General features: G+C 41.0%; 1 protein-coding gene across 2 annotated transcripts in view; it reads right to left on the bottom strand.

The window, feature by feature from the left end:
- SMYD1 (SET and MYND domain containing 1) overlaps positions 1–23,305 on the bottom strand; it is a 33,689-nt gene extending 10,384 nt beyond the window's left edge. For both annotated transcript variants that reach the window (XM_063300371.1, XM_063300372.1), the window contains exons 1-4: positions 23,121–23,305; positions 10,108–10,284; positions 5,831–6,044; positions 2,520–2,650 (exon numbers count right to left, since the gene is read on the bottom strand). In XM_063300371.1, coding sequence (XP_063156441.1) covers positions 2,520–2,650; positions 5,831–6,044; positions 10,108–10,284; positions 23,121–23,242 — 644 coding nt within the window. In that variant the 5' untranslated portion in view covers positions 23,243–23,305. The remainder of the gene's footprint in view (positions 1–2,519; positions 2,651–5,830; positions 6,045–10,107; positions 10,285–23,120) is intronic.
- Positions 23,306–25,121: the final 1,816 nt, after the last annotated feature.

The following is a 25,121-nucleotide window of genomic DNA, read 5'->3' as shown; positions in this document are numbered from 1 at the left end:
TCCAGGAGTTACTAGAAAGGATGGATGATAGATATTTTAAATAGATATAAACTTATATGTATATAAAATATATAACCCTAACCCTATGAATCCTCTTGCTGGACCAGAATAATTTACTGTTATGCTTTGATCCATCCCAAGAACCTTATAAGAGAGCTGATCTCAGGGAGATTATTTTCAGGCAGCTAAGATTAAACACCACAAGTCTACAAGCAAGTTTCATTGATTCACATTCTCCTCCTGAAAGGAGGAGGGTGGCAAGTACTAAAACAGTTCTTCTCTGGCAGCCTGAAAGGCAGTCTCCAAGTTGAACCAGAGAAAGATGGACCCCTCCACTCAGTAGCTTCTTGTTTGTATTGCTGGGGATGATTTCCAACCGGGCTTTCTCTCCCAGTCTCTGTTACTCCGTCTCAAAATCTATATTGAAAAATTTTCCCTGGGCAGAAGTAGCAGAAGACAGAACTGGCTAGGTAAGAACCTTCCCTTGTTGCTTTCTTTTGCATTAGGAGCCCTTCGTGAACTGACCTATCCTTACTCAGCCTGGATCAAAAGGAATGGCAAAAAGCCAGTTTTGACCAGAGCCGCTGCTACACGGGCACTAGCACCAGTAGTTCTCACTCCCCACCTCCCTTATTAATTTGTGGCCCAGTGCAAATGCCTCTCAATCAAGAAATAGCCAGGAAAGCAGCCCCTCACAGTACAAAGAGAACTGCTAGAGCATACCAGGAGTTCTTCAACAGCTTCCTGTCCATGGCTTCAGTTCTTGACCCTGCACACCTCGAATTCCCTCCTTGCACGGGGTTCCGTTCAAGCACGTTCAGAAATAACACCCCAGCCAGTCAAACAGACTGGAGTGACAAGTGCATCACCCTCTCCCACCCACGGCCGAAAGGTTCCATGCAATCCTTTTCCTATTCAAGGTAAATGGCACAGTTACAGTGGGAGACAAAGCCTCCAATTACATTAAAAATACCAGTTTGATATTCTGACTCACGCTACGGCCAGGCCCTTCTGCACCAGGACTGTGTTCGTTTGTTCTAAGCAGCCCCGAGGACTGCAGGGACATGTAGTGATGCTGTCATGAGTACTGATGGTGAGCAGGAGGGGGCTCCCATCCAGGGTGGAAAATGCATGCGTAGTACTGAGGAATTAAGCAGCTATTCAAAGAGACACAGATCAGACCCGCCTTAACTTTCGGGGTTTATCTGTCTGGGTTTTTCCCACGCTTCTTCAGTTTGTTAGGATTCCGTTAATGTAGCAGTAATAAACATCAGAGACCTACTCCTCATCTCAGCGTGATTTCTGACTGTTAGGACAGATGCACTGAGATCACCCAAGGAAGTGGAGTGGCAGTATTTAGTTCTTTCTGGATTAAGGGGAGCTGCAGTAGATTTTAATAAACTAAAAGTCTTAAGCCTACTGAAGTTTAACATACCTGTTTTGTTTCTACTTTCTGAAGAAGAAGACCACAGAAGTTGTGCCCTGAACGTTAGTGATTTGCCACTGAATGTTGGTAGTGTGATTTAGGAACTCCAAGAGTTGCAGGCAAAGGTCTGGGAGCCGTAAACAACCAATGGGTTATGAGTTGCTCATCACTGAGCAATGGCAACATTTACTTAAGGTTTGGTTCTTGCTGGGAATTCAAATGCATCTCCTGCTATTCACAGTTTGTTTTATGATGCAGCTAGAATATATGCACAGCAACATTTGAGAGGGATCAAGTTTGGCCCTCCAACTCTTATCCCATGTTCTCTAGAAGTAGATTTGTTACACCTATTACAATCAAACAGATTATCTATAGAACAAATTCAGGGAGAAAGTAATTCTCATTATCCCCTCTCTAAGACAATTACTGGGTGCTGTCTTTCCATACAGAACTGGATAAGCCTTACCCTGTTTGACTGAGGAACCCTGCTGGACAGTACAGATTTAAGACGGATTGGTTCTATGTTTCTGTTTTTAGAAATACCATGATGAGTCTTAGTGGCTTCCACCAACAGAGTGATCACAATCTTAGTGAATCAGAACCTCATAATTGACATTACTAAATCATGCTAGGAATTTACTCAATGAAAAAACTAAAGTAGTTAAAGTATTTAAGTTCAGAATCGTTAAATGTATTACTAGATTCAACAATTTTCCTAATTTATTTATCCAGGTCCAAGATTGTTCAATAGAGCTGTCGATACCCTTTGAATTCAAGCCACTGGAATATTTACTGGCACTGTCTCCACTGAATAAATCTCAGCTTTCCAAGCGCACAGTAATGCTCTCCTGCATTTCCCATTCCCCATTCACTGAAATGGGACTTCCACAAGATAACTTTCCAGCGGGTTCCCCATTTTTCTAGGTGAGTTCAGAAATAAGCTTGCAGCAGTGGCCTTCACATTAAATATTTTCTGGAAATGGCTGTCAGTACTGCTATTCAAAAGAGTCAGGCAATCTTTCCTATGAAAAGCAAATTGTTTTCTGAAGGGCTTTGTGAATTGAAAAGAGAATTGCAGAGAAGGAATACTTACTTGCCATTGTTAAAGATGACAGTGCAGTTGGGCCAACAGTCATGATTCACCAAGCAAAGGTTGGGGAAGATACCTACACCAACTGCCTGAAGTCCCCTTTGGTCACTCAGGGTGAAACCGTTGCAGTTAATCTGCTCCCACAAAAACAAAAAAATAAGATAGATCAGAAAAAAACATCATTTTCTAGATCAGAGACAACCAGTTTCTGTATCTACAAGGGATCTACTTCCCAGACAGAATTTGGGAACAGAAATACAGATTGATGCAGTTCAACTCATTCCAGCTATTAAGAATTATATTAAAATAAGCAAGAAATTACTAGAAATTACTAGTATATACCTGTATAAATCCCAAGAATATGTACAACAGTCATCTCCCTCTCTTTCTTTTCCTTTATCTCTCTCACTGTGTTTCTTGCATACTTTAGAAATGTATTTTCCTAATTTGTTTTCAGTGTAAACAATGTTCTTGGTGGCTCATGAAACAGAGTGTGGCTCTAAAATAGCCAAGTGGTCTGCTTTGCTGGCTGAATATTTACAACTAGTTACAAATATTCCAAAGTCTAGATCAGGGCTGGCCAGCTGGTAGATTATGAACCACAGAAAAATCCCCTTAGCCCATTGGGTAACCTGATTTATAAGTCCAATAAAGCAGCCAGATAGAAATGGCTCTAAATGGGGCTATTAGAGGTAGGTTATAGGATTGTGAAAAAACATTGATCCAAGGCACATAATCTACTATGAAGGCAATTTAATCAACTGCAGGAGCATCCATAACAGGGGTCAAAAAAGGCAAGATGGCAATCAAAAATACATGATCAAAACCCTGCAATGCACATATGTATAAAGGGTCAGGGTTTTGATCATGTGGTTGCAACTTCTATCTTGCCTTTTTTGACAAACTAGATATGGTGGTGGGGGGTTATGACTGATTGCTTTATCTTCCAATCTCACAAGGTTTGTGAAGAATTCAGATTTATCTTTATCAAGGGCTGTTTCTTTTTCCACTGCTTTTTTTTGGGTGGGGGGAGAAAACAGCAGCATTTTGGGCTCCCTGGAATAGCTTAAGAACTGAGCTAACATGGTGTCCAACTTTGCCTACTCAGTGGATACCTGGTGTGTAGATCTATATCTGTATCTGTCTATTTGGAACAGGCAGGCATATGGCACAAGACTGAACAGCATTTTGTTCTGTTATACATAGGGTCGCCATGAGTCGTAAATGGCTCAAAGGCAACTAACAACAAAATATCTATATTTATATCTATACACACACACACACACATATATACATATATACTGTATAAGTGTGTATGTGTGTGTAGATATGCAGAGATTGGTGCTCATGCAAAAAAATGAGTTATTCCCACCTTTGCATCCTCTAAAAATAAGTGTGTAGTGTAAGAGAGAAACTTTGTTCAGGAAAAATAGGAAATCGTGAATGATTAAACCAGTAGATCCTCCTCCTCCTCCTCCTCCTCCTCCTCCTCCTCCTCCTCCTCTTTTACTTTCAGGATCAGAGTAGTAGATAAGGTCAAGGAAGAATATATCCTCCCTTTTTGTGTAACTAAAGCTTGAGGACTCAGCACTGTGGTATAAGGGAAACCAGGGGTGAGCCGAGAAACAAGCTATGGAGTGCAACTGAAGCTCCTTTTTGCAATCTTGGAAATAACTCACAGGAAGCATCTGAGAGTGGTTAAGGTGCTGGGCTAGAAACCAGGAGACTGAGAGTTCTAGTCCTGCCTTAGGCACGAAAGCTGGCTGGGTGACCTTGGGCCAGTCGCTCTCTCTCAGCCCAACTCACCTCACAGGGTTGTTGTTGTGGGGAAAAGAAGAAGAGGAAGGAGTAGGTATGTTCGCCGCCTTGAGTTATTTATAAAAATAATAATTAATTAATTAAGTAAGTAATTAAATGTGTAATAACCAAGACCTCAGATTTGCCCCAGAAGCTTCCAGCATTTCCTGTTTAGACACCCAGTGAAGTACCATCTTCCTGCTCTAAAGGCATACCACACTGGTGTGTCAGAGCACCAGGAGATCCATTAAGTAACCAGGTAGTAAGGAAAAGGGATGGGAGAAAGAACTCATATTTAAAAAATAAACAGCCATAGGTGTTCAGGAAGGGGTAACAAACACTAGTGTAATGACATCCTAGCACATACGCCATCATTTTGGCATCATCTTGGTTTGCTACAAATTCTGCTATAAATGGCAGATAGCCCAAACCTCAACCTTTGCTTGAAAGAGTGAAGTTCTTTATAAGCATTCAAGAGTTTTATGAAATGCACCAAACATTGCTCCAATGCTCTCTAGTTGGGTTCACACATTGTGCTAAGTCATGCTTTGTTTAATCATGGCTTATTGAATATAATTGGCTGTGTTTGCACAATATGCTCACTATAATCCATAATCCAAGCCATCATATCTTGAATCACACAATACCTACCACAAAACCAAAGAAACTACATTATAGCTTAGCACAATCTGTGAATCAAATTCAGAGACACAGAACAAATTCCCCACAAAATTATATGTTGAGATGGGCACCCCTTTTTAAAAAACCTGCAGACTTAAAACACTTGCCTTACACAAACCCCCTGTCCCTATTTTGCTAAATTTTAGAAAGCGTTCCTATTCAGATTAGAAGAGGTAGCATCTGAAAAAAGTCATGGAACTTTGTTTTTATATATAACTGCAGCAAGATTATTATATGCACAAAAGTGGAAAGACTTGATATTACCCACAATGGAGGAATGATTGGTGAAGATGATGGAATTTGCAGAGATAGCTAAATTGACTTCTTTGATTAGAGAAAAGACATTATCTATGTTCATTGCTGACTGGAAGCCCCTTATAGACTTTTCGTGTGAAACAGAAAAAAATGAACTTGCAGTTTTGATGATCAGAAAAAAATAGATGATAGAAAAAAGAGAGATTGTGTTTGTAACCATAGAGTAAGAGGTAATTTTGTATTTGTAATTATATTTGAAATTGGAAACAATTTCTTTCTATTTTTTCTATTTTTTCTTTTTGCACTTTTGACTTTTTCTTTGTTGTCTTTCTCTTTTCTTTTTACTTGGTATCAGTTCTTGTTAGTTTTTATCTTCTGTTAAAAATTCTTAATAAAAATTTACATACATACATACATGAAGAGATGGCATCTGAGACTGAAAAATGAAGTGAGGTGAGCCAAACGTCTAAGGTGAATTGTTCTGTGTTCTGCCATGTAAATCATTTAGGTGGAATGGTTTGCTTTAGTTGGCCCAAGTCCTTCCCGACAAGTCCTTCCAGGCTTCAACAATGCATACATACCACACCCAACATGTGGGAGATGTACTGCATCCCAAACTGCTTGCTCTCAGGTGGCCAGAACTCCAGGAAACTCTCCAGATCTCTCCGCAGCTCCTTCTTCTCCTCCTCCCCAAAATGTTCCACATGATTTTGCAGGCTGTCAATGGAGACCAGACACCCCTCGGTAAGGCCCCCTCCTTCTCTCTCAATTCTCCACACGATTCGGGCAGCCAGCCTAGAAGGAGAGAGTATATGACAGTATGTAGATATAGAAACTATATAATGAATTGCAAAGCTTGATTATTTTTCTCAATACTCTGAGAAGTGGAATTGTGACACTCTCAGCAGAGAGACAGACTGTAATCAAATTAGACTGGCCCTTCCTGCATGCACAAAGGCCCTTAGGGCAGGAAAGGCAGGTAAAAGGATTCTGACTCCAAGCTCAGAATACAGGTAGTCCCCGGCTGAAGAACAAGTTCCATTCCTAAGTCTGTCCTTAAGTCGAATTTGTATGTAAGTCAAAACAGTTATTTAGCATCAGTTAGTCAAATGTTTGTCTTAGTATATAGTATATATTTTACCTTTCCATGCATATAAAACACTTAAGAAACACTTCAAAATATGCTAAAACATCTTAAACATAATAATACATGAAGTAATATTGTGTATTTAACCCAAAATATTGTACTTAACTCAAATTTTTAATATAATAATCTTTATGGCAGTCTGTTCCTAACTAGGAGTCGTCTGTAAACTGGGACCTTCTTAAACTGTGGGCCTGTTGTATTTCACAATGCTTGGTACGATGTTTAGAATCAAGCAGACTCTTCTTTCTAAGTTGAGATTCATTTTTATGTATGTACCAAAAAGTAATCTGCAGCCTCTTTCTCTTGTTGGCCAGGAGAAACTGGTTGTTGGCTCTTCTAAGAAGCACAACCCATTTGGGTTATATCCAATTTCTTCTAAATCTTTCTTCTTTTAAGAGGCATGGAAATGAACTCAAACATTAGGAATTATGCAAGAACTTTGTACAGTGAACCCATTTTGCATACACCCATTTCAGGGATTGTATCCATCAGTTGCCAGCGTCATTCAGTTCTCCTGCACCTGTCTGCCTTGGGGCTACCAGATATGGGCTGCAAAAATCTGGATGATCATAAGATAGCAACAAAGAATTTTTTTTTAAAAAGGCAATATTGCTGACATCTAATGGTTATCTAGATTTTTGCCAGCCATATCTTGTAGCCCTAGCCTCCTTTTCTTAATGAGTTTCTGCCCTAGTCTGCACAGGAGAGGGATTCCCTGCTGATGTGTGAATGGTGAGTTAGTGAAACAGCATCAGCTGATTGATGGCCTCATTTTTAGAAACCCTCAGAGTTTCCAAAAGTGCTGGCCTCTGGAATGCTCACAAGCAAAGGATGAATGTAGCATTTTGTAGGCATGGCCATGCCATGACTCATGGGATAGCCCAGCTACTTCAACTTGCAGGGATGTCCTGAACCATCTGGGAGGATCTTTTCCTCTAGCTGCTGAATTACAAATCCTAGCATCACTAGCATTTGGTTGTTCTGTTATGTTGCTTGGTTGCCATTTCATATTTTGTATTTATATTTTGTATATGTTTAAGGAGATATGGCATGTGAGTGGGTACTTTTTATTTTTTTTACTTTTTGTTTGTTGTTCGTTTTTATGCCCAGAGTCACATTGTTTGAGTTAGGCAGCCTTATCAAGCTTGTTAATAAATAAATAAATGCTTCACATTGCCCTTGCTGGCTGCAATTGCTGGGGTTGAAGTTCAACTACATTAGGATGGTCATAGCTTGCTCAGACCTGCTGAAAAAATATGAAGGGGGGAATACCAATATTGGGCAGCAGCTGGGGTTCTCTTTTGAGAGCTGCATAGCAAAGCTACATGGTTGACCGAAGTTTTGCTGCTGCTCCTGTGAACAGCAGTTGATCTGTGTACAAAGAATGGAAAAATCAGCCTGAGTTTTTCTACAAATATACTGTTGAAAGCCTTCCAGAAGAACTAACTCTCTAGCTAGAAGCATAGTTTCCATTGCAGCTCACAATGCCTTCCTGTCTTATACATCACAACGGGATATTTTTATCCAGCTCCTATAAATAGGATGCTTGATAAGTATGGAGTTCCATAGTAGTTAAACCTGGGAAAGAGTGCAAATGGGCATTTCAGACTTTCTCTCAAGCTGTCTTCCTTTAACAGAATATTAACATGCTCATACAATGCTTGAAATGCCTACCTATCTTTTTAAAAATAACTTTCTACTAGCACCTTTTGTGGTAAGCAGTGGGAAAGTCAAAGATATCCTCCAGCTTATTTGCCTTGAATATTGACTATCCAATCACTTAACAAATCTAATGAGCAACTGCAATAGAACTGAGAACCAAATCCAACAATCGTTATAGACATTATACAGGTAGCCCTTGTTATTGTGGTGGTTCTGTTGCAGTGTGAAAACATGGAAATAAAAAGGCCAAGTCAATGGAACTTGGGGGTTAAGTTCCAGAGCCTATGGTTGTTCTCTTTCCAAGCACCTCCTCTCTTCTTCTCCTATTGGAGTTGTCTGTACAATATATTTGCTCCTCCTTTTCCTTAATCAATCCCAGCAGATCTTGCTGGATCAGGCCAGGTGTGAGATTCTATATGGCTTCCTTGCAGAAACTGGCCAATATCTTTCTTGGCTGGTTATGGAGGAAGTTGCCCTGTTCACACCACTTGGCTCACACAGACCTCTCTGCTCTGCATTGCTTTCCCACAGGTGGGCATCTTGATCACACTGCTGGATATCAGTGATGTTCATGGCCCACATATCCACACAGCTCACTGTAACAACCATGTAGTCCTCTTTCCTCTGAATCCTCCAGCCACAATGCTGAAGATTCCTATCCTTCTCCAGGTTGCAGGAGCAGCTACAGTCACCAGCACTCTGAGCAGGGACTTCAGAATGCAAAGGACTATACCGCCATTAAGCCATAAGCATGCTGTGGTTAGGACTGGCATCCAAAAAATCTCTCAACAAGATCATTTTCCAGAAGGCCTTTTCCTGATCCTCCCATCTTCTGAATGTTGGTAGACCAGAAAAAGGCCTTTAGAATGCCTATGCCCACTCACTATGAAATCCCCACCCATCAGTGAACTAAAATTGTCTCAGCTTCCCGCAGATATTTGTGGTTTCGGCAGGAGAGAAGACTTTATACAACTGAACCTATGCTGGCTTCTCTATAAGCCAGTAGCCTTTTTTATCAGGAGGAAAACACAAGTTGAGTATTGTTGTGAGGAAGCAGGGTTGAACTTGATGTCCACTGGGGACTGCACTTTTTTATGTCGGAATGGGGATAATGGTGAAACTATATGTCTGAACAAGACCCCCCTTGGGATTTTTAAAAAACCTGTTTTATACATCACAATTTGTCTTTAAAATGTGTTTTACATCTTTTTCAGCTTTAACTTGTTTTATTCCTCTTTGTTGCTTTAAATGAATTATTTAACATTAAAATAACTTTGAAAACTGAAGCTGTAAACTGAAAAGGGGCCAAGAAGTATTTTAGACAAAATAAGTTGAACAGATGAGAATGGGATAGAGATCGTAATAAAAGCATTCATGGGCATCTGCAGGGGAGCAAATGACAGCACATGTATGATGATATCATCTCACAAATGCTGAGACTTGCCTATTTTGTGTTGAACTGAAAGTATGTAATTGTAATGTTTCTATGATAACTTCACTCCACATGTGTTGTCATTTTCATGTCACTGTTTTGGATGAAAGCATAGGTGGGTTGACCATCATTTGGACCATAATGTTCCCGAGAAATGGGTCTTCTCCATGAGCACAGTAATGGGTGGAATCGTGAGAAAAATTGCATATAAGCAACCACTACAAACTAGAAAAACATCGAAACGCTGCCTTTCTTCCATTTTCATAGGCAAATCTCATTCAGTTTTGGTGTCCCCTCTCAAAAGCTTTCAAATTTCAGAGGTGCACAGGAAAAAAATAAGCAAATTTTTCCCCTCTTTTGGGGGAGATGGGCGGTAACAAAATTTGAATAATAAATATAAATAAATAAATAAATCAGAGTAAACAATTCAAGTGGATAAAAGGAAATTTGTGCCATACAGACTTTCATTCCAGGGGAAAGGGGGTTAAAAATTGCCCTGCATTTCCGCTTGCCTGAGCCTTGAACAAAGCTGATATTGCTGTCCTTTTCAAGCCATTGGGTACTTCATTACAAACTCATTACAATTGTTCTCAGTCTCCCAGTGCGGTCCCTCTCACCTGATGTTTTCATTTGGGGCTGTCCCACGCTTTTTGATTGCAGAACATTCACTCTTGTGGTTCAGCCAGGCATCCTTCTGGCAGGTGCGATCACAGTAGTGGGCAAATTTGCACTGGCCACAGCGATGGAGTTTCTCATGCCTCTTGAAGCAAGTGTGGCAGACAAGATGTGTGAGGCTGAAAGGAGGAAAATAGTGCCTTAACAGTCACCTGGAAATTGCAGTTCAACTCTTAGTTAACAGGATAACACAGCATGCTCCCAGACTTTTCAGTGGCCCTTCCCAATGTCATTTTATATGTACTAATTTCCTTTGTTTCATTTATTCCCTACCTTTCCTCAAGAGCTCAAGCAGTCTTCTCTAATTTTATCCTCTGTATCAAAAAAAAAAAGTCAAGATGGCGGATGCCCCTGCTCACAACAGCAACCCTGTGAATTGGTTGGGCCGAAACACAATGACTGACCCAAAGTCACTCACGGTTGAGGGCAGACTTGAACCTGGGTCAGCCTAGTCTTGGTGTGACACTGAAGAAATATTAGGTTTGGGCAGAGCAAGTTCTGTCAAAGATCTCTCTATGTCCAAGGCATAAAATCTATCTCATCAACCTCAGTTCCATATACACATGCAATAACATTAACATGAAATGCATTGCCTTCTGGAATGAGACAGTACAATTCAGGATGTAATCTCAACAACCCATGGTTCACACACCTCTCCTAAAACTCCACCTTGTTTTGAAAGGTAGCATGTATTTTTTTAAATAAAGTAAAAAAATAAATAAAATAGATTATGCACATACAAGACAACCTTCAACACTCCTAAAGAGCTTCATTAAATTGTTGTTGTTCTTCCTATAACCCTTTTAAACCTTCCCCCTCTGTCACTTGTTACAGCCTCTCCCATTCGCATGTTTTGAAATCTCCTCTCCTCTCCTCTCCTGTCCCTTGCTCCACCCTTTTACCCAGGTACCATCCGCCAGTGGTGGTGGTCCTGGATGAAGGGAAGCAGCAGCAGCAGCAGAATTTCGACAGTAAGGTACATGGGCACAAACAGCCTTGCCTACCCTTAGGCAGCAGACTGTAGCGCATCGTCAGCATGCCAGAAGTCGAGCACAGCTAGAGGATGTGAGGTTGGGAAACAACTTTTGTAAGACATATATGGTTCATCCCAGCACCCCAGAGCACCCTTCAGGTGCTTGGAGCTAGTATTTTCAGCTTCTTTTTCTTAGAAGTTTAAGAGGTAAAAGGGTACAGAAACACTGAGCACATATTCCCAAATTATATCACTTTGATAAATGGATGCTTTACATTTTGTAGTTTCCAAAACCCCAAACCCTAAAAAAGGCAGGCCAAAAAGATTGCTTTACTCTCTTCGGTAACATTATGAAGTTAGAAGCCACATACCCTTTTTTCAAAGGAAAAAAAAGTTCAACCAAGGGTCTCAAGAAAATGGTCATTTTTTGCTCTGCATGGCCAGTTGTCTGAACAGTCTGCTAGAAGTATAGCGGCTATGAGAAGCAGTGGCTAGAAAAAGCAAGGAACCTTCAGGGGCTATCAAACATAACTTTTGCTCCCACCCCTCACACTTAACTCAGACATGTTTGGCTTTATAATTAAATTGATAACCAGTTTGCATTATAATGGCTTCCAAGCTACATAGGACTCAGGCAGGGTCCCTACCTTCAAAGTGCAAAAGAGAGATATAACTATCAGAACTATTCTTACACTAAAATAGATTTCTTGCCTATTTCAGGGAATGAGAGGACAGCTTATTTAGGCCCAATAATTTGGTAGAGGCAGCAGGGACCAGAACACTGTGTGTTTGCACTGGATTTGCCACACAGCCCACCTACTGATCATGGTTGTAGCTGCACAGGAGATCCCAGTCATTATGTCTACAGTATTGGTTATTATTTAGAATCTGGCAGCTTTGGCAGCTGGTAAAACACAAGAGAAGAGGCGGGAAGGCCTGTGTCCCAGGCCCTCCTGAAGGGGTTCTGCGGGAAGTCAAGAAGTAATGCCTCCTTGCTAGGCCAACATAACTAGGGCGAGCTGAAAAGGGTATTGCCTTTCTTTCCTCCTTCCCTCAGAGGAAGCAAAAAGGACCTTAATTACACTTGTCCAGCACGAGAGAAACATGTGGAAGAATACTACAGTTATAAGAAATAGTTGTATTTATGGAACTACTTTCATGAACTATTTATGAACTGCCTTTCAACCCCCCCCCCACGCCCCCAAAAGCATGCCTTGCATATCTGGTCCTTTTAACATTCTAGCCTGGCACATCAGCCTGGGTTTATACTATGCTGCAAAGGGTCAGCTGATTGCTGCCTAAGGAGAAGCTCTCTCTCCATAAATTATACCATTTTAAAAGCGAAGTACACTTTGTCAAAGATGATGAACAGTTGCAGACTAGCCTTTATCAACAGAATCTGTTGATGCTGTTAAAATCTGGGGTTTACACTTAAACTTATGGCATTTAAGTTTTCAAGAGCTAACTAGTAAAAACTGTTCAAAGGGTAATAAAATATATTCTTGGATTGTGAAAAATAGAGAATTCATCAGACAGTGTAATTGTTGGGGCCAGAATATATCCTCCATTTTGGTAGTCTCTGGAAATAGAATGAATTTGGACCTTTGGAGCTTCCCAAATCAGCCCAGGGCCATGAATTTGCAGCCTCAGAAAATGGAGCACTAAGATACTGTATAGGGCGGAGAAGTGCATGAGAAGGTTTGGAAGCCAAAAAGAAGTAGGCCTGGTTTATTTCATGCTTTTTAAAACACCTTTATCTTTGGTGTGTGATGATAAAAGATTGCTTTGAGAAATCCTAGCACTAAGGAAAGCTTCTTTGGCAAACCATATTAGAAGGGAACACAAGGAATTCAAGACAAAGCTAAGGAGGACCTACTTTTTTATTTTAAACAGGTACAGACACTCTCCAGGCAAGCTGGACTCCCGGTGACTGTGGTCTGGGCAGTGTGACGGAAATGCCCTGCCATGGTCTTCTTCCAGGATCTTTTTGCAACTTTGCAGCCTAGCCTCCACCCCTGGAACTCCCAGGCAGCCCTTCCTGAAAAGTAGTAACCAGGGCACGACCCAGTTCTTGCTTTGGTTTCCAGGCTCAGCCAAGGTTGGCTGGGTGTCCCCCTCTGGGGAGACACTTTTACAGTATTTAGACAAACCTGTGGGACAGAAACAGGTTTTGCCTGTTGAACTGGTTGCAATTTTGTTTTATTGTCCCTGTTTAATGTATGGTGGTTTGAATCCGCGTGACGGGGTGAGCTCCTGTTACTAGTCCCAGCTCCTGCCAACCTAGCAGTTCGAAAACATGCAAATGTGAGTAGAGTAATAGGTACCACTTCAGCGGGCAGGTAACGGCGTTCCATTTAGACATGCCGGCCACATGACCACGGAAGTGTCTATGGACAAACACTGGCTCTTCGGCTTTGAAACGGAGATGAGCACCACCCCCCAGAGTCGGACACGACTGGACTTAATGTCAAGGGAAACCTTTACCTTTACTTAATGTATTTATTATAGCTTTATTGTGCTTTAATTGCTACATTGTTTTATTGTATTATTCTATTGTTGTTAGCCTTCTGGAATTTTGTTCTTCAATAGGAAGGCTGGATAATCAGTAAAAACAATAAATAAAGTGACTGCCTTTTTTACCAACTTTAAGGTAAGAGCACTTTAAGGAACCAAGCATCTTCCCTTTCAGAATAGATATCTTTTTGTTTTTTTCCCTTGATGGTACAGGGTTGGTTGGTTCAACCCAAATTACCTTTAAGCTTATATCTTTTGCCTGTGATGAGAAAGTTGAGACACTTCAGTCATGAACTCATTTTGTGGTGAACTAAACTCCAGCCCACTTTCTGAAAGCCTGCAGGAGCAGGCTCAGATTCCGGATCAGACAGCCACAACCTCACACAATTGCTTCCCCATAAGCAAAATGCAGGATTGAGATAATGGTGGGATTCCCACACATTGTGCCAGAAAGAGCTACTCTCAGCTCTCCCTGAAGGACTATAGAATGCAAAGTGGTCTCGCTCATCAATCTCTAATACTTAGTCCATTTCATGAGCATTCTGCCATCCCTTCTTGATCTGTCTTAACAGCTTTCTTTAGGAATTAGGCATCCAGCACGCTTAATGAAAGGGGGAAGAACAAACGCAGGAGGGAAAGAATAAGAGAGACTTGAAATATATTTATCTTGCTCTTCTTATTGCAAAGTCCACCACTAACCTAATAAATTATGCTTTTCTTCCTGTGATTAAAATAAGATAAGGTCATTGTGTTTAGCAAGGCTGATAACAAATGAAGAATAAACCAGACTCTCAGCTTTAAAAAGGAAGCTCAACTTGCTCTGGAGAAGCCACACAAACCCAGGCAGAATCCTTATGGCATGCACTAGGCAAGGGCAGACATCATTCTGAAGTACCTGACTGGTTTCTATCAATTGTCAAGTCTGTGCAGTGAAGAGGTGCTGCAGACTTTGTTCTCCTTATGTGGAAACAAAGAGACAAAAGCCTGGTTTAAAACAGTTATAGCTCAATTCAGCTGCCTTGGAGGAGACCTTGGAGGATGGCAGGCAGCAACATTTCCCAGGAAATAAATCCCATTGGGCTCATAGAAACTGGAAATCTATTTACCTGGGAGTAATTCCTATTGAACTCACTAGGTAGCTATATAGATTACTAAAATAAAAGAAGAGTCTGAATAAGCCAAGGTATGAACAAGCCTTTCCTCCAGGCATTAACCTATTCATTCCACCCTTTGCATGAGACAGCAACATATCAGGACATCTTCATTAGTTATATTTTCCAATATAATCTGAATGGGAACCAATCAGTATTGAAGAATGATTTACATTTTAATAGTTTAGTTTGTTCTAAAATTTACAACCATAGTTTCCTGGTAGGGACAAAATGAGAAAATATAGTAAATTTGTTCGCTGTCTCATTTTGTTCTCTTAAACCGTCCTTTTATGCAAGTGACAACTTAAGAAGAGTCCTTCTGGATCAGGCCAAGCTCCCTCTAGATCAGTATTCTGGGTCCCAGCGTGGCTAATCAACTCCATTCAGGAAAAAGGACAGAACAGTTGCAGCCCTCTGCCATGATGATGCTCCCCAGTAGCTGGCATGCTGCCTGCAGTTCAGGACACAATATACTACCACCAGGACTGTAGCCATTGCTAGTCTGAAGCACCATGAATTTGCCTAACAGGTCTGTGTATGCCTCAAAAATGATTCTGAAAAGCGCTTCAGAACGTGGAGGACTGCAAGGGCAGCACCTCTCTAAAGCAACTGCAGCAGCCACATCTTTTTTCAGTCTTCCTCATGAGCCTGAAGAACAATATACAGTAACTGCTTTAATGAGGTGACTCATTAAAGCAGCCTTGGGTTTTGTTTTTGTTTTGTTTTTTCTGGCTCTAAATTGGTGGCCATCACCCCATCTGCTGGCCACAGTTAAGGTATGTGTTGTATAAAGATGTGTTTACTTTCATTGGTCCTGAGCTTCTCTGCATTTAGTTTCAAAGGATGACCACACACCGTAACATTCTGAGAGAGGGGAAAAACCGTTTAATCTACATTTTCCACATGTGGTAATATTTTATACACTGTAAAACAAAGTTTTTCAATATAGGTTTTTTTCCCCCACCTCCTTGCCAAAAATTGTCTCTAATAGCTGACACTTTCCAAAGCAAACCACTACCATCACCCCACCATCAGTCCGGCTTCGAACAGATGGTGGCAAAAGCAGCAGAGGACCCTGCGAGAGGAAAAGAGGAGAGCAAGCATCTTCCCTTTCTCTCCCTCCCATTAATTGCCCTGGGAAAAATTCGAGAGATCCCACTCTTCCAGGCTGGGCCATAATTGTCATTGCTGCAAAACAATGACGACGAGGGAAGGCCTCCTTTCTTCTTGCCACCCATTGCTGGGCCAAAATAACAGTCATGAGGACAGCCTTTATATCACTTCAGTGATGGCTGGGTAATTTATTTATGCTATGAAGATGCTGTATAAAGGGCCATAGCACTGTAAAGGAAAGAGGGAATGTGAGTGTGACCTTGCTTTCCCTTCTACTTGTTAGATGCACACACGTGTTAGATGGACACTTCTTTCTGTCATGTACATAAACATGATTGTACTGTTGTTCTTGTACAGGAGCTTTGTCAATCTTCACTGTAGCATTCCAATTTTAGTAAATGAGTTGCCAAAAGGATCACATCAACCCACAAACAAATCTCCATATAGCTAATCTGAGATTTAAAATGTGGTTTGAATTTGAGAACTGAAATAAAATGTCATGTTGGAATTCTATAAATCATCTAAGTGTGTACTGAGCTAATTTCCCCGATGTGTTGTTCTCCAGCTGTGTTGGCATGACACAGCCAGTGTTCTCACAATTCCAGAATGTTGCTATTGGTACTTCTGGGTGCTGGATTTCCAACATATCTGGAGATACAAAATTTAGAACATTTGCTAACATAGTCCAATGCAGAAAGCTGCTACTGTGTACATCCTCTCAAAATAAGTACAGAAAAGTAAAGTACAAAAGCGATCTTCTAGACCAGCTGTGTACAGACCTCTTCAATGCCTGAAATGAAATCCACCATAATCACACATGCCCTTTTCCAAGACTTCATTGCAGTGACTGGGAGAAGAAAAAAGTAGACCGCATAAATCCATCAATTGTGCCAGCAGTCCAGGAAGTGAAACATGGTTATTTATCAGTATACATTTCTAATAAAACTAAAGATAACAGCTCTTTTTTGAAGACAAATGATTGAACAAGCCTGAATTTCATTGATTTCCTTTCTTCCATCTAACTGATATTCATTCAGTGTGAGAGCAACAAAAGAGAAACAATCCTTTTACAGATTTTTTGAAAGAACACCCTTCAATATTTTCAGGACCAGGAAAGGCCCATCATTTAAACCATGGTTTCCCAGTGCATGCCAGCAGGGTGTAATAGTTAAAATGATGGACTAAGAATAGGGAGATCCAGGTTTAAGCCTATTCTCAACCATGGAAGCTCAGGTATTATTTCCCAGCCCAATTGTCATCACAGGGTTGTTTTCTGGGGAAAATTGGAGCCACTTTAAGCTCCTGGACAAAGGTGACCTATAAATCTAACAAATGAATAAATAAATATTTTCTGGCAGATGATTGTAGTACTAGGTCAGAGAATCTAAGTTGATAATCTGCTAAATTGGCCTCTAAGCAGTTTACAAGTTAAAAAATAAAATATCTGCAACACACCATCAACAGGCCCAATGCCCACAATCACCTAAAAATCAATCACTAAAAGCTTGCTGAAACAGGATCATTTTAATGGCTCTACAGAAAGTCAGTAAGGATGCTGTGCAGCATATACAGGTAGTCCTCACTTAACAGCCACAATTGGGACTGGAATTTTGGTTGTTAAGTGAAGCAGTCATTAAGCGAATCCAACCCAATTTTACGACCTTTTTTCGGGCAGTGTGAGGTTTGCGTCTGACCTTGACTCTGAAAACGAAACTTATTTTGAGCCAGAAGAGGAAAACAAAACTTATCAGGAAAGATCTGGGGAAATAGAAACTAGTAGTGACTCAGCAGAGTGGGAGAATTCGGAGACTCTAATTGAGCAGAATCTGGAGGGAGGTTTGAATCCTCCAATTAGTGCACGAGAGAGGAGAGTGGAGAAGCACGTAAAGCAAAAGGCAGCCCAATTGGCTACAGAGGAGAAACAGTGTGAAAAGTATTGTGTAAAAAGGTACCAGCGCCAGGAGCAAACCACTGGAGACAACCATTCTACTGCACTAACAGCTTTGACAAGAGAATTCTCACCAGGAAATGGAGCCTTGCCTGTAGCCAACACGGAATCAGTGCTAGCTCCCTCTACCAACACGGACCTACCTCCTTCGCACCTGGATCCAGCTGAGTCCAGCCTTGCCTCCAGTCCCATGTCTCGTCTTGCCGTTCTAGTCGAGTCCAGCCTTGCATCCAGTTCCGAGTCTCATCTTGCCATTCCAGCTGAGTACAGCCTTGTATCCAGTTCCAAGCCTCGTCTTGCCGTTCCAGCCACGTCCAGCCTTGCCTCTAGTTCCAAGCCATGTCTTGCCACTCCAGCCAAGTCCAGCCTTGCCTCCACTTCCAAGCCTTGTCTTGTCGATCCAGCTGAGTCCAGTCTTGCCTCCACTTCCAAACCTTGTCTTGTCGATCCAGCTGAGTCCAGTCTTGCCTCCACTTCCAAACCTTGTCTTGTCGATCCAGCCAAGTTCAGCCTTGTCTCCAGATCTAAGCCTTGTCTTGTCGCTCCAGCAGAGTCTTGCCTAGCCTCCATTGCCAAGCCTAGCCTCGCCCCCATGCCGCGTCCTGCAATCAAATCTCAAGCTACAACCTTGCCACGCGCCCTAGCCGCACATGGTCTTGCTGCTTCACTGAGTTAGCCAAGTTCTGTCTTGCTGTGTTGCCACAATCTCCTGCTACTCTTCATCTGGCAGCCTTGCCCTGTGTTCCTCCACTGCCTGGGTGGACTTGATTGAATTATATTGCCTATTAATTAGGACTCTTTTCTGTTGTAAATACTAGGTTGTTAATAAAGAACTTCCTTTTGTAATTCTGCCTGGCTGTCTCATAGTCTGAACAGGACATGCAGTAGTTAAGCGAATTACCACAGGCATTAAGCAAACCATGTGGTCATTAACCAAATCATGCATTCCCCATTGATTTTGCTTGCCAGAAGCCAGCCAGGAAGGTTGAAAATGGCAATCACATGACCATGGGACAGTGCAAAGGTCATAAATGCGAACTGGTTGCCAAGCACCCAAATCGTGATCACATGACCTCAGGGATGCTGTAATGGTTATAAGTGTGAGAACTGGTTGTAAGTTGTTTTTTTCAACACTGTTGTTAGTCCGAACCATCACTAAATGAATGGTTGTTAAGTGAGGACTACCTGTATCTGTGCAAGGAGTTCCACAGCACACAGGCTGTTACAAGGACTGCCTTCATCTTTCATGAAGCAGAAACCTAAAAATACCCTCAAATTTGACCTCATGGGCTGGGCAGATTCCACCTGAAGAAGACATTCTCTAAGATAACCTCAAGCCAAGTCACATAGAGCTTTATGGGTGATAAGCTCTTTGAAATGCAGTGATCAGTCAGTTTATTATTACAGTCAATGACCAGTATTCCATTTAGAAAAGCAGAAATGTTAAAACATACCAAATAAAAATAAAAGAAAACAAACATTATAAAAAAATAATAAAATAAACAGCTATGTCTAAATTATCAATGCAATTGATGGTGACAAATTTTACAGACAATAAAACAAAATTTGGCCATATTCAAAGAAACTGAATCATACTGGTCAGCTTATACAAATTGTATATAAATAATTCTGTACGACCTGGAAATGTAGTTAATAAAGGGCTATAAACTATAATTGTGCATCTTTACAGAATGAACAGCAAAGTAATACAGGGGTCATACCACCACAAGAACAAAGTCTTGAAGAATAGGTAGTTTTCCAAAGCTTTCCATCAAGTACAGCTATTGGGAGTGCATTAAAAATGAGCTCAGGTTAATGCTCTCCTAAATTTGGGAATAGTTATCCTATTTAGATAACTTGCTGGTTTAAAATGAGATTGTCTACTCCAAAACACATCTCTAGAAAGAGCTGACAAATCTAATTGCTTTTCTGCATCAAACACACATTGTTTTAAACTATCCACTGACTTCTTTTAACCTGTTATCAGTAATATGTCCCTTAACAGGCTGCACCTCTGTAATTTTTGGTGAGTTCCTCTTCTCCAAGCTGATTCATAACTATCCACAAGAATTAGGGGCCTCAGGCCCATGGGAAAGAACATTAACTTTAGCCAGTGTGAAAATGTACACAGCCCTATACTGATCTCAATTCTAATCATACCTGTCTCACAGCGAAGGATATGCTGAGCACTACTGAAAATACTACTGAATAATTTATAATTATAAATTATAAAATTATAATTATAAATTATAAAATACTACTGAAAAATTTAGCTTGTACTCTCTCAAGAAAGGCACAAGAGCTATACAGTCCTAGATGCACCCCAAATAAAACATGTGCACAAACGTTTGCTGGAAAAATTTTAAGGGCAGCTGGTACAAATAGTGCCCCTCTGGAATAATGGAAAGATTGCAAGACTGTAGCAGATTTTGGGGCATTTTGAATAATATAATCCCCATAGGCCCACTCCCTTGGAATCTGTGCAGTAGGTCTATAAAAGTGAACAGGTATGCTAACACCGGAGTCCACCCTTCCAGATTACCACTAATAACCTCAGCTCTAATAAAATCATTGCCTGGGGCTTTGCTGGGTTTAAGTTGTTTCACCAGCCCTGCTATTTCTGATCAGTGACCAGAAAATTGATGTTATACAACGGTAATTATTCTCACTCAACAATAGCAGCCACCATTTTGAACTAGCTGCAGTTTCAAAGTTATCTTCAAAGTTTATTGTCATGTATAGTGCATTAAAGTGGTCTAGATGCATGGTAATGAGGACATGAGTCATCAGGGCTTCATAGTCCTGGAATGTCTGCAACTGGTGCAGCAGCCTACGCTGGGCAAAGGAGCCCCTGGCCATGATTGCCACTTACTGTTCCAGTCATTGCCATGAGTCCTGGAGAACCCCCAAGCTGTGGACCTTTTCGTTCAGAGGGGAGATGACCCCATTCAGAGCAATCATTTAATGAGCCAAGGTATTTCTGGACAAACACAAATTCATCGTGCTGGGATTCAGCCAAAGCTTCTTTTGGCCCAAACCCTAACCTCCAGACACCGGTTTTCTATAGACTGTTCTGCAAAGCTTAAGGTATCCGTTTTGTCAATTAAACTGCTCCCTGTTGCCCTCCCCAAAACAGTAATACTGGAATTCTGGCCCTACCCATTCAACCAATATGATGGCATCAATGACATGCCTTCTGTAGTCCTTCTGTAGTCTGTAGACCAAGTAATTCTTTTCTCAGAACTCACAAAAAGGGTGAGTTTAGCTTCTGGCAATCAATTATTTTCAGACCACTATTTAGTTACTTCTTTGAAATATAAAATATTGTTTCAATAACCATTTCAATTTCTGCTGCACCTTCCAAGTAACACCTTACCATCATCATTCACTCCCATTTTCATTTGACCCTACTTCTGATCCCAAAATCATGCACTGCTATGTACATCACCATAGCCATTTGGACTTATGAATGAAGTACACACACCTACTGTAGATGGAGGCTGAAATAACACTGGGAAGGAATGCAAGAACTAGTAACTGATAAAAGACACCTATCCACATATCTACACGCATAGACACGTGTATGTGAACTAGAATGAAGTTCTGTTCTGTGTATCTAGTGAACGGTATTTGAAAGATAAGGTGTACAAAGGAAGGACTCTTGGTTTTTTTTACCAGGGAAGAGCTATAATACGTGAACAAATCCCAGGCTTCTTTGAATAAATGGGCTTTACTAATTTGGTTATATAACCTCATCATGACAAGCTTTTCACTCAGGTCTCCAGTATGCTTCTCAGATGGAGGTTGCACACAAGGCCTTTCACACACTGAATGAATATATGGGAGGAACTGTGCATAGGAGCATTCTTTCACTGGGCTATATGTGTGAAGAAAATGTTCCAATGAAGATCCAAAGACTTCTTGTCTGGGGAGAATAGCAACAATGTACAGTGATGGTGGTAGGTGAAGCTAGCAGTGATTCCAAAGCTGAGGAAGTCACGTACACTGATCCCGACCCTCAGCCTATGGGAAAAGGCTCAGGGAGATTCAGGAGGCTGAACTAAAGGGGCAAAACAGCATGCCTAAATATAGCACCACGACTCAAGCAGAGCACCGATAAAACCTCTGTTACTATTCACACTTGGAAGGAAGGGATTAAAGAAGCATTTAGTGCCTTAATGTGTGGTGGCCTGAATTAGTGGTGAAGCCAATGTTGTTGGTCTTACATCATTTTCTTTTTCCAGTTCAACCTAAGTTCCCTGTGAAAAATCAATTACGTCTTTTGGGTTTTGCTAGTATGAAGAAGCAATATGGGTAGAAAAGGAGTGGCATCCCTACTCCTGCTTCAGGGACACATGACAGCACTGGCCACATCCAAAAGCAGGCAAGACAGGGACAGCATATTTCTCCAGACTGCTGATTGTGCAGGGCTCCAGGACCTGCAGAAATCTGTGAACAAAGTAATCTAGGTAAACAGGCTTCCCTATCTCATAGATCCATATTCACTTATGGATTATAAAACAGGGGAAACCACAAAGGCATAGCCCTACAACTACAGGCTCTTTCCACCCTCATTGCCCATGCATCCATGATATATGAAGGAGTGAGAGTCATCCAGTAATTCTGGGAGATTCAACCTGAGATCTTATTCAAATCTAAACATACATATTAAACCACCACACCACCACCACCACCACCACCACCAGGGATTTAAAGCATCCTTTGAATTGTAGAGAAGAAGGGACCTCGAAGGAAGCCAGTGAAGAAAATGTTTCATGAATCTTGTTCTCATCATTTTGGATTAATAATATCTGAGTAATAGCTACTATTTGATAGCCTCAGTGAAGCACTGCCAGTATGAGCCTCTTGATACACCAGATTGCTGCCAGTTGGCTGTAATAACTAATACATATTAAGCACTTGTGTAGCACCACCAAGGTGTTAAATGTTCTGTATATACCCTGACCATATTAGGCTGCCATTGCATGATTTGGGGGAGAGGGTGTCTGAGCCTGAAAGACAGTGATTTTCTAAAGATCACCCAATAGCTTCAAGACAGAGGTGAAAAGAGGAATCTTATCTCTCACCCCTGTTCAAGAAAACTAGCTCTGTCCAGGAAGTCTCTTCCTCAACTGCTCCTATTTTCTCATCTGTTAGACAAGGAGTCATAACATTCTCCCTGATTAGGGTGTGATGAATCTTCTACCATCTCCCTCTTGCTTCCTAACAATGCAAACATTAATTTTCCCTGCTTACCTGTCAAATACCACCGCAGCATAGGCTCGCTCTGCAAAAATAACATCTCCAGCACAAAATTCTTTTGCTGCCTTCAGCCCTCTACCTTTGCCTTCTGGACTGAACACTTCAACTGTTTCCATGTCTCCTCTTTCTAAATCAACACATCCAAGCTTTCAACACAGGAAGGTTCCAAATGACTCAGGTTTTGTATCCCTCCTGCTCTTTAAAGACTTCCCAACTTTCAGAGAACCAATCCTATAAATGGGCAGTCTCAGGACCTCCCAATTAGCACCCAACTTCCATGGGGAACAGAAAAGGCTTTTTTAAGCTCATCAAAGAGCCTTTGCAGAGAGGAAAGAAAGGTAGGCAACACACAACCAGGGTTGGCTTCATGGAACCATGAGTAAAATTCTATTATTCTTGAAAAAAATGTGCATGCAACAGCTACAACATTCAGTTTACTGTCGCCTACTGGGAAGATAGTGTGCATTCTGGCAAGTATTTTTAGAAACCAGATGCTTCTGCCTGTCAGGGATCAACAGCTGCTAAGTGGTACGAGTGGTATGCAATGTCCATTAACATTTAATACCGTCTGCTGTCCTTTAAAAAAAATTAAACAATGATGCATTTGTTTCATATACGATCAGAGTTATGCTGGGATGTATTTGAAGACCAGGGACTGAAAATATCCCCTTGTGGACCCTATAGTTGATTATAGGTCCCCATCTAAGAAATTTGTAAAAGTATGCAGAAGCCAGAAGACCTTGCAGGAATCACTTTCTAAAAAGATATGTAACAGCTTTGCTTGCCACTTGGGAGACTTTACCAGAACATAAAAAGTGTTACTTGTCTTGTAGTAAATACTCTTTTGCTTGTGAATATAAGTAACACTCTGTGCTGAACTTCTGAACTAAGTAAGCCGAATTTTATCATACTAAAAGATGAATTCCATAGCCTGGGGATACAAACTGAAATTACTGTTGATATATGTATAGTAACTTTTATTGCAATTAATCTGTAAATTAATACCTTCTACCTCTGGTTAAGGAAGCCCCTAGAAGGCTCAGGTAATTCCCCTCCCCTTAAATGGATTTACAAAGTAAGAGAGGACTTTTCTGGAGGCTTTTGTTTCTTTGAATCTTCAGCAGGTAGCTGAAGGGAAGGAAAGAATTTAGTCATTCCCCAGATAGCAGGATGAAATTTTCTAGGGCTCAGGAAGGAATCCAGTGTACTCAGATTTCTAGATGCAATAAGTTATTAGTAGGGATGTGTAGTACTACAGAGTCAAAGGTACTTCAAAGAGTGTGGGGAGCTCACATAGCACTTATTAGTAACTCCCTTAAAGCAGCTATGTCTTTTCCTAGTAGGCAGCAGCCATGTAGCACCTATTAGTAACTCTTTAAAGCAGCTGCATCTTCTACCAGCATTGCACAACTGTCTCTGTGTAAACCTGGGAAAACATGTGTTTGTTTTAAGGAGGTGCCAGCAGCTGCTATTTGTGTGTCCATGTGCACATCAAAGCACTTTCTTCCTTTCAGCCAGAAGTGCATTTTTTAAAAATTTTTTATTCTAGATATACTCATGCCTTGCCTAATTTCTTTCACAGTTTTTTCACTCTGGCTTAATCTCCATTTTTTATGGCCTACCTACTTTTTTTTTTCATAGTTGCTCTTTGAATCCTAATTCTTTTTCTCTAAGCCAAACACTCATCTGTATTTTCTCTGCTCTTGTGTGTTTCTAAGAACCTAAATTCTATTTTAAACAGACATTTGTGGTGCCAGTTTACAGCTTTGGTGGAGAGTTGTAATCTGGTAACATACCTGTAAATGCCTAGTCCACTTCTGATTGACTACCAGGCTTACACTGTCCTATCCTTTCTCAAATAGCAGGTGGAGCAGCCATTTTTCTCCTTTCAGCCTTGCTCCTATAACTTGGGGTGGAGGGAGGTTGCAGAAGTAAATACCAGTTGAAGGTAACAACTGCTGCAACAGCCAGGTTGTGTTAGTTGTGTGGAACAGG

Source organism: Candoia aspera, chromosome 4 (assembly GCF_035149785.1).
Source record: "Candoia aspera isolate rCanAsp1 chromosome 4, rCanAsp1.hap2, whole genome shotgun sequence".
NCBI classification, from domain to species: domain Eukaryota; kingdom Metazoa; phylum Chordata; class Lepidosauria; order Squamata; family Boidae; genus Candoia; species Candoia aspera.
The sequence above is the reverse complement of the archived record's forward strand: the minus strand, read 5'-3'. Positions and strand labels throughout refer to the sequence as shown.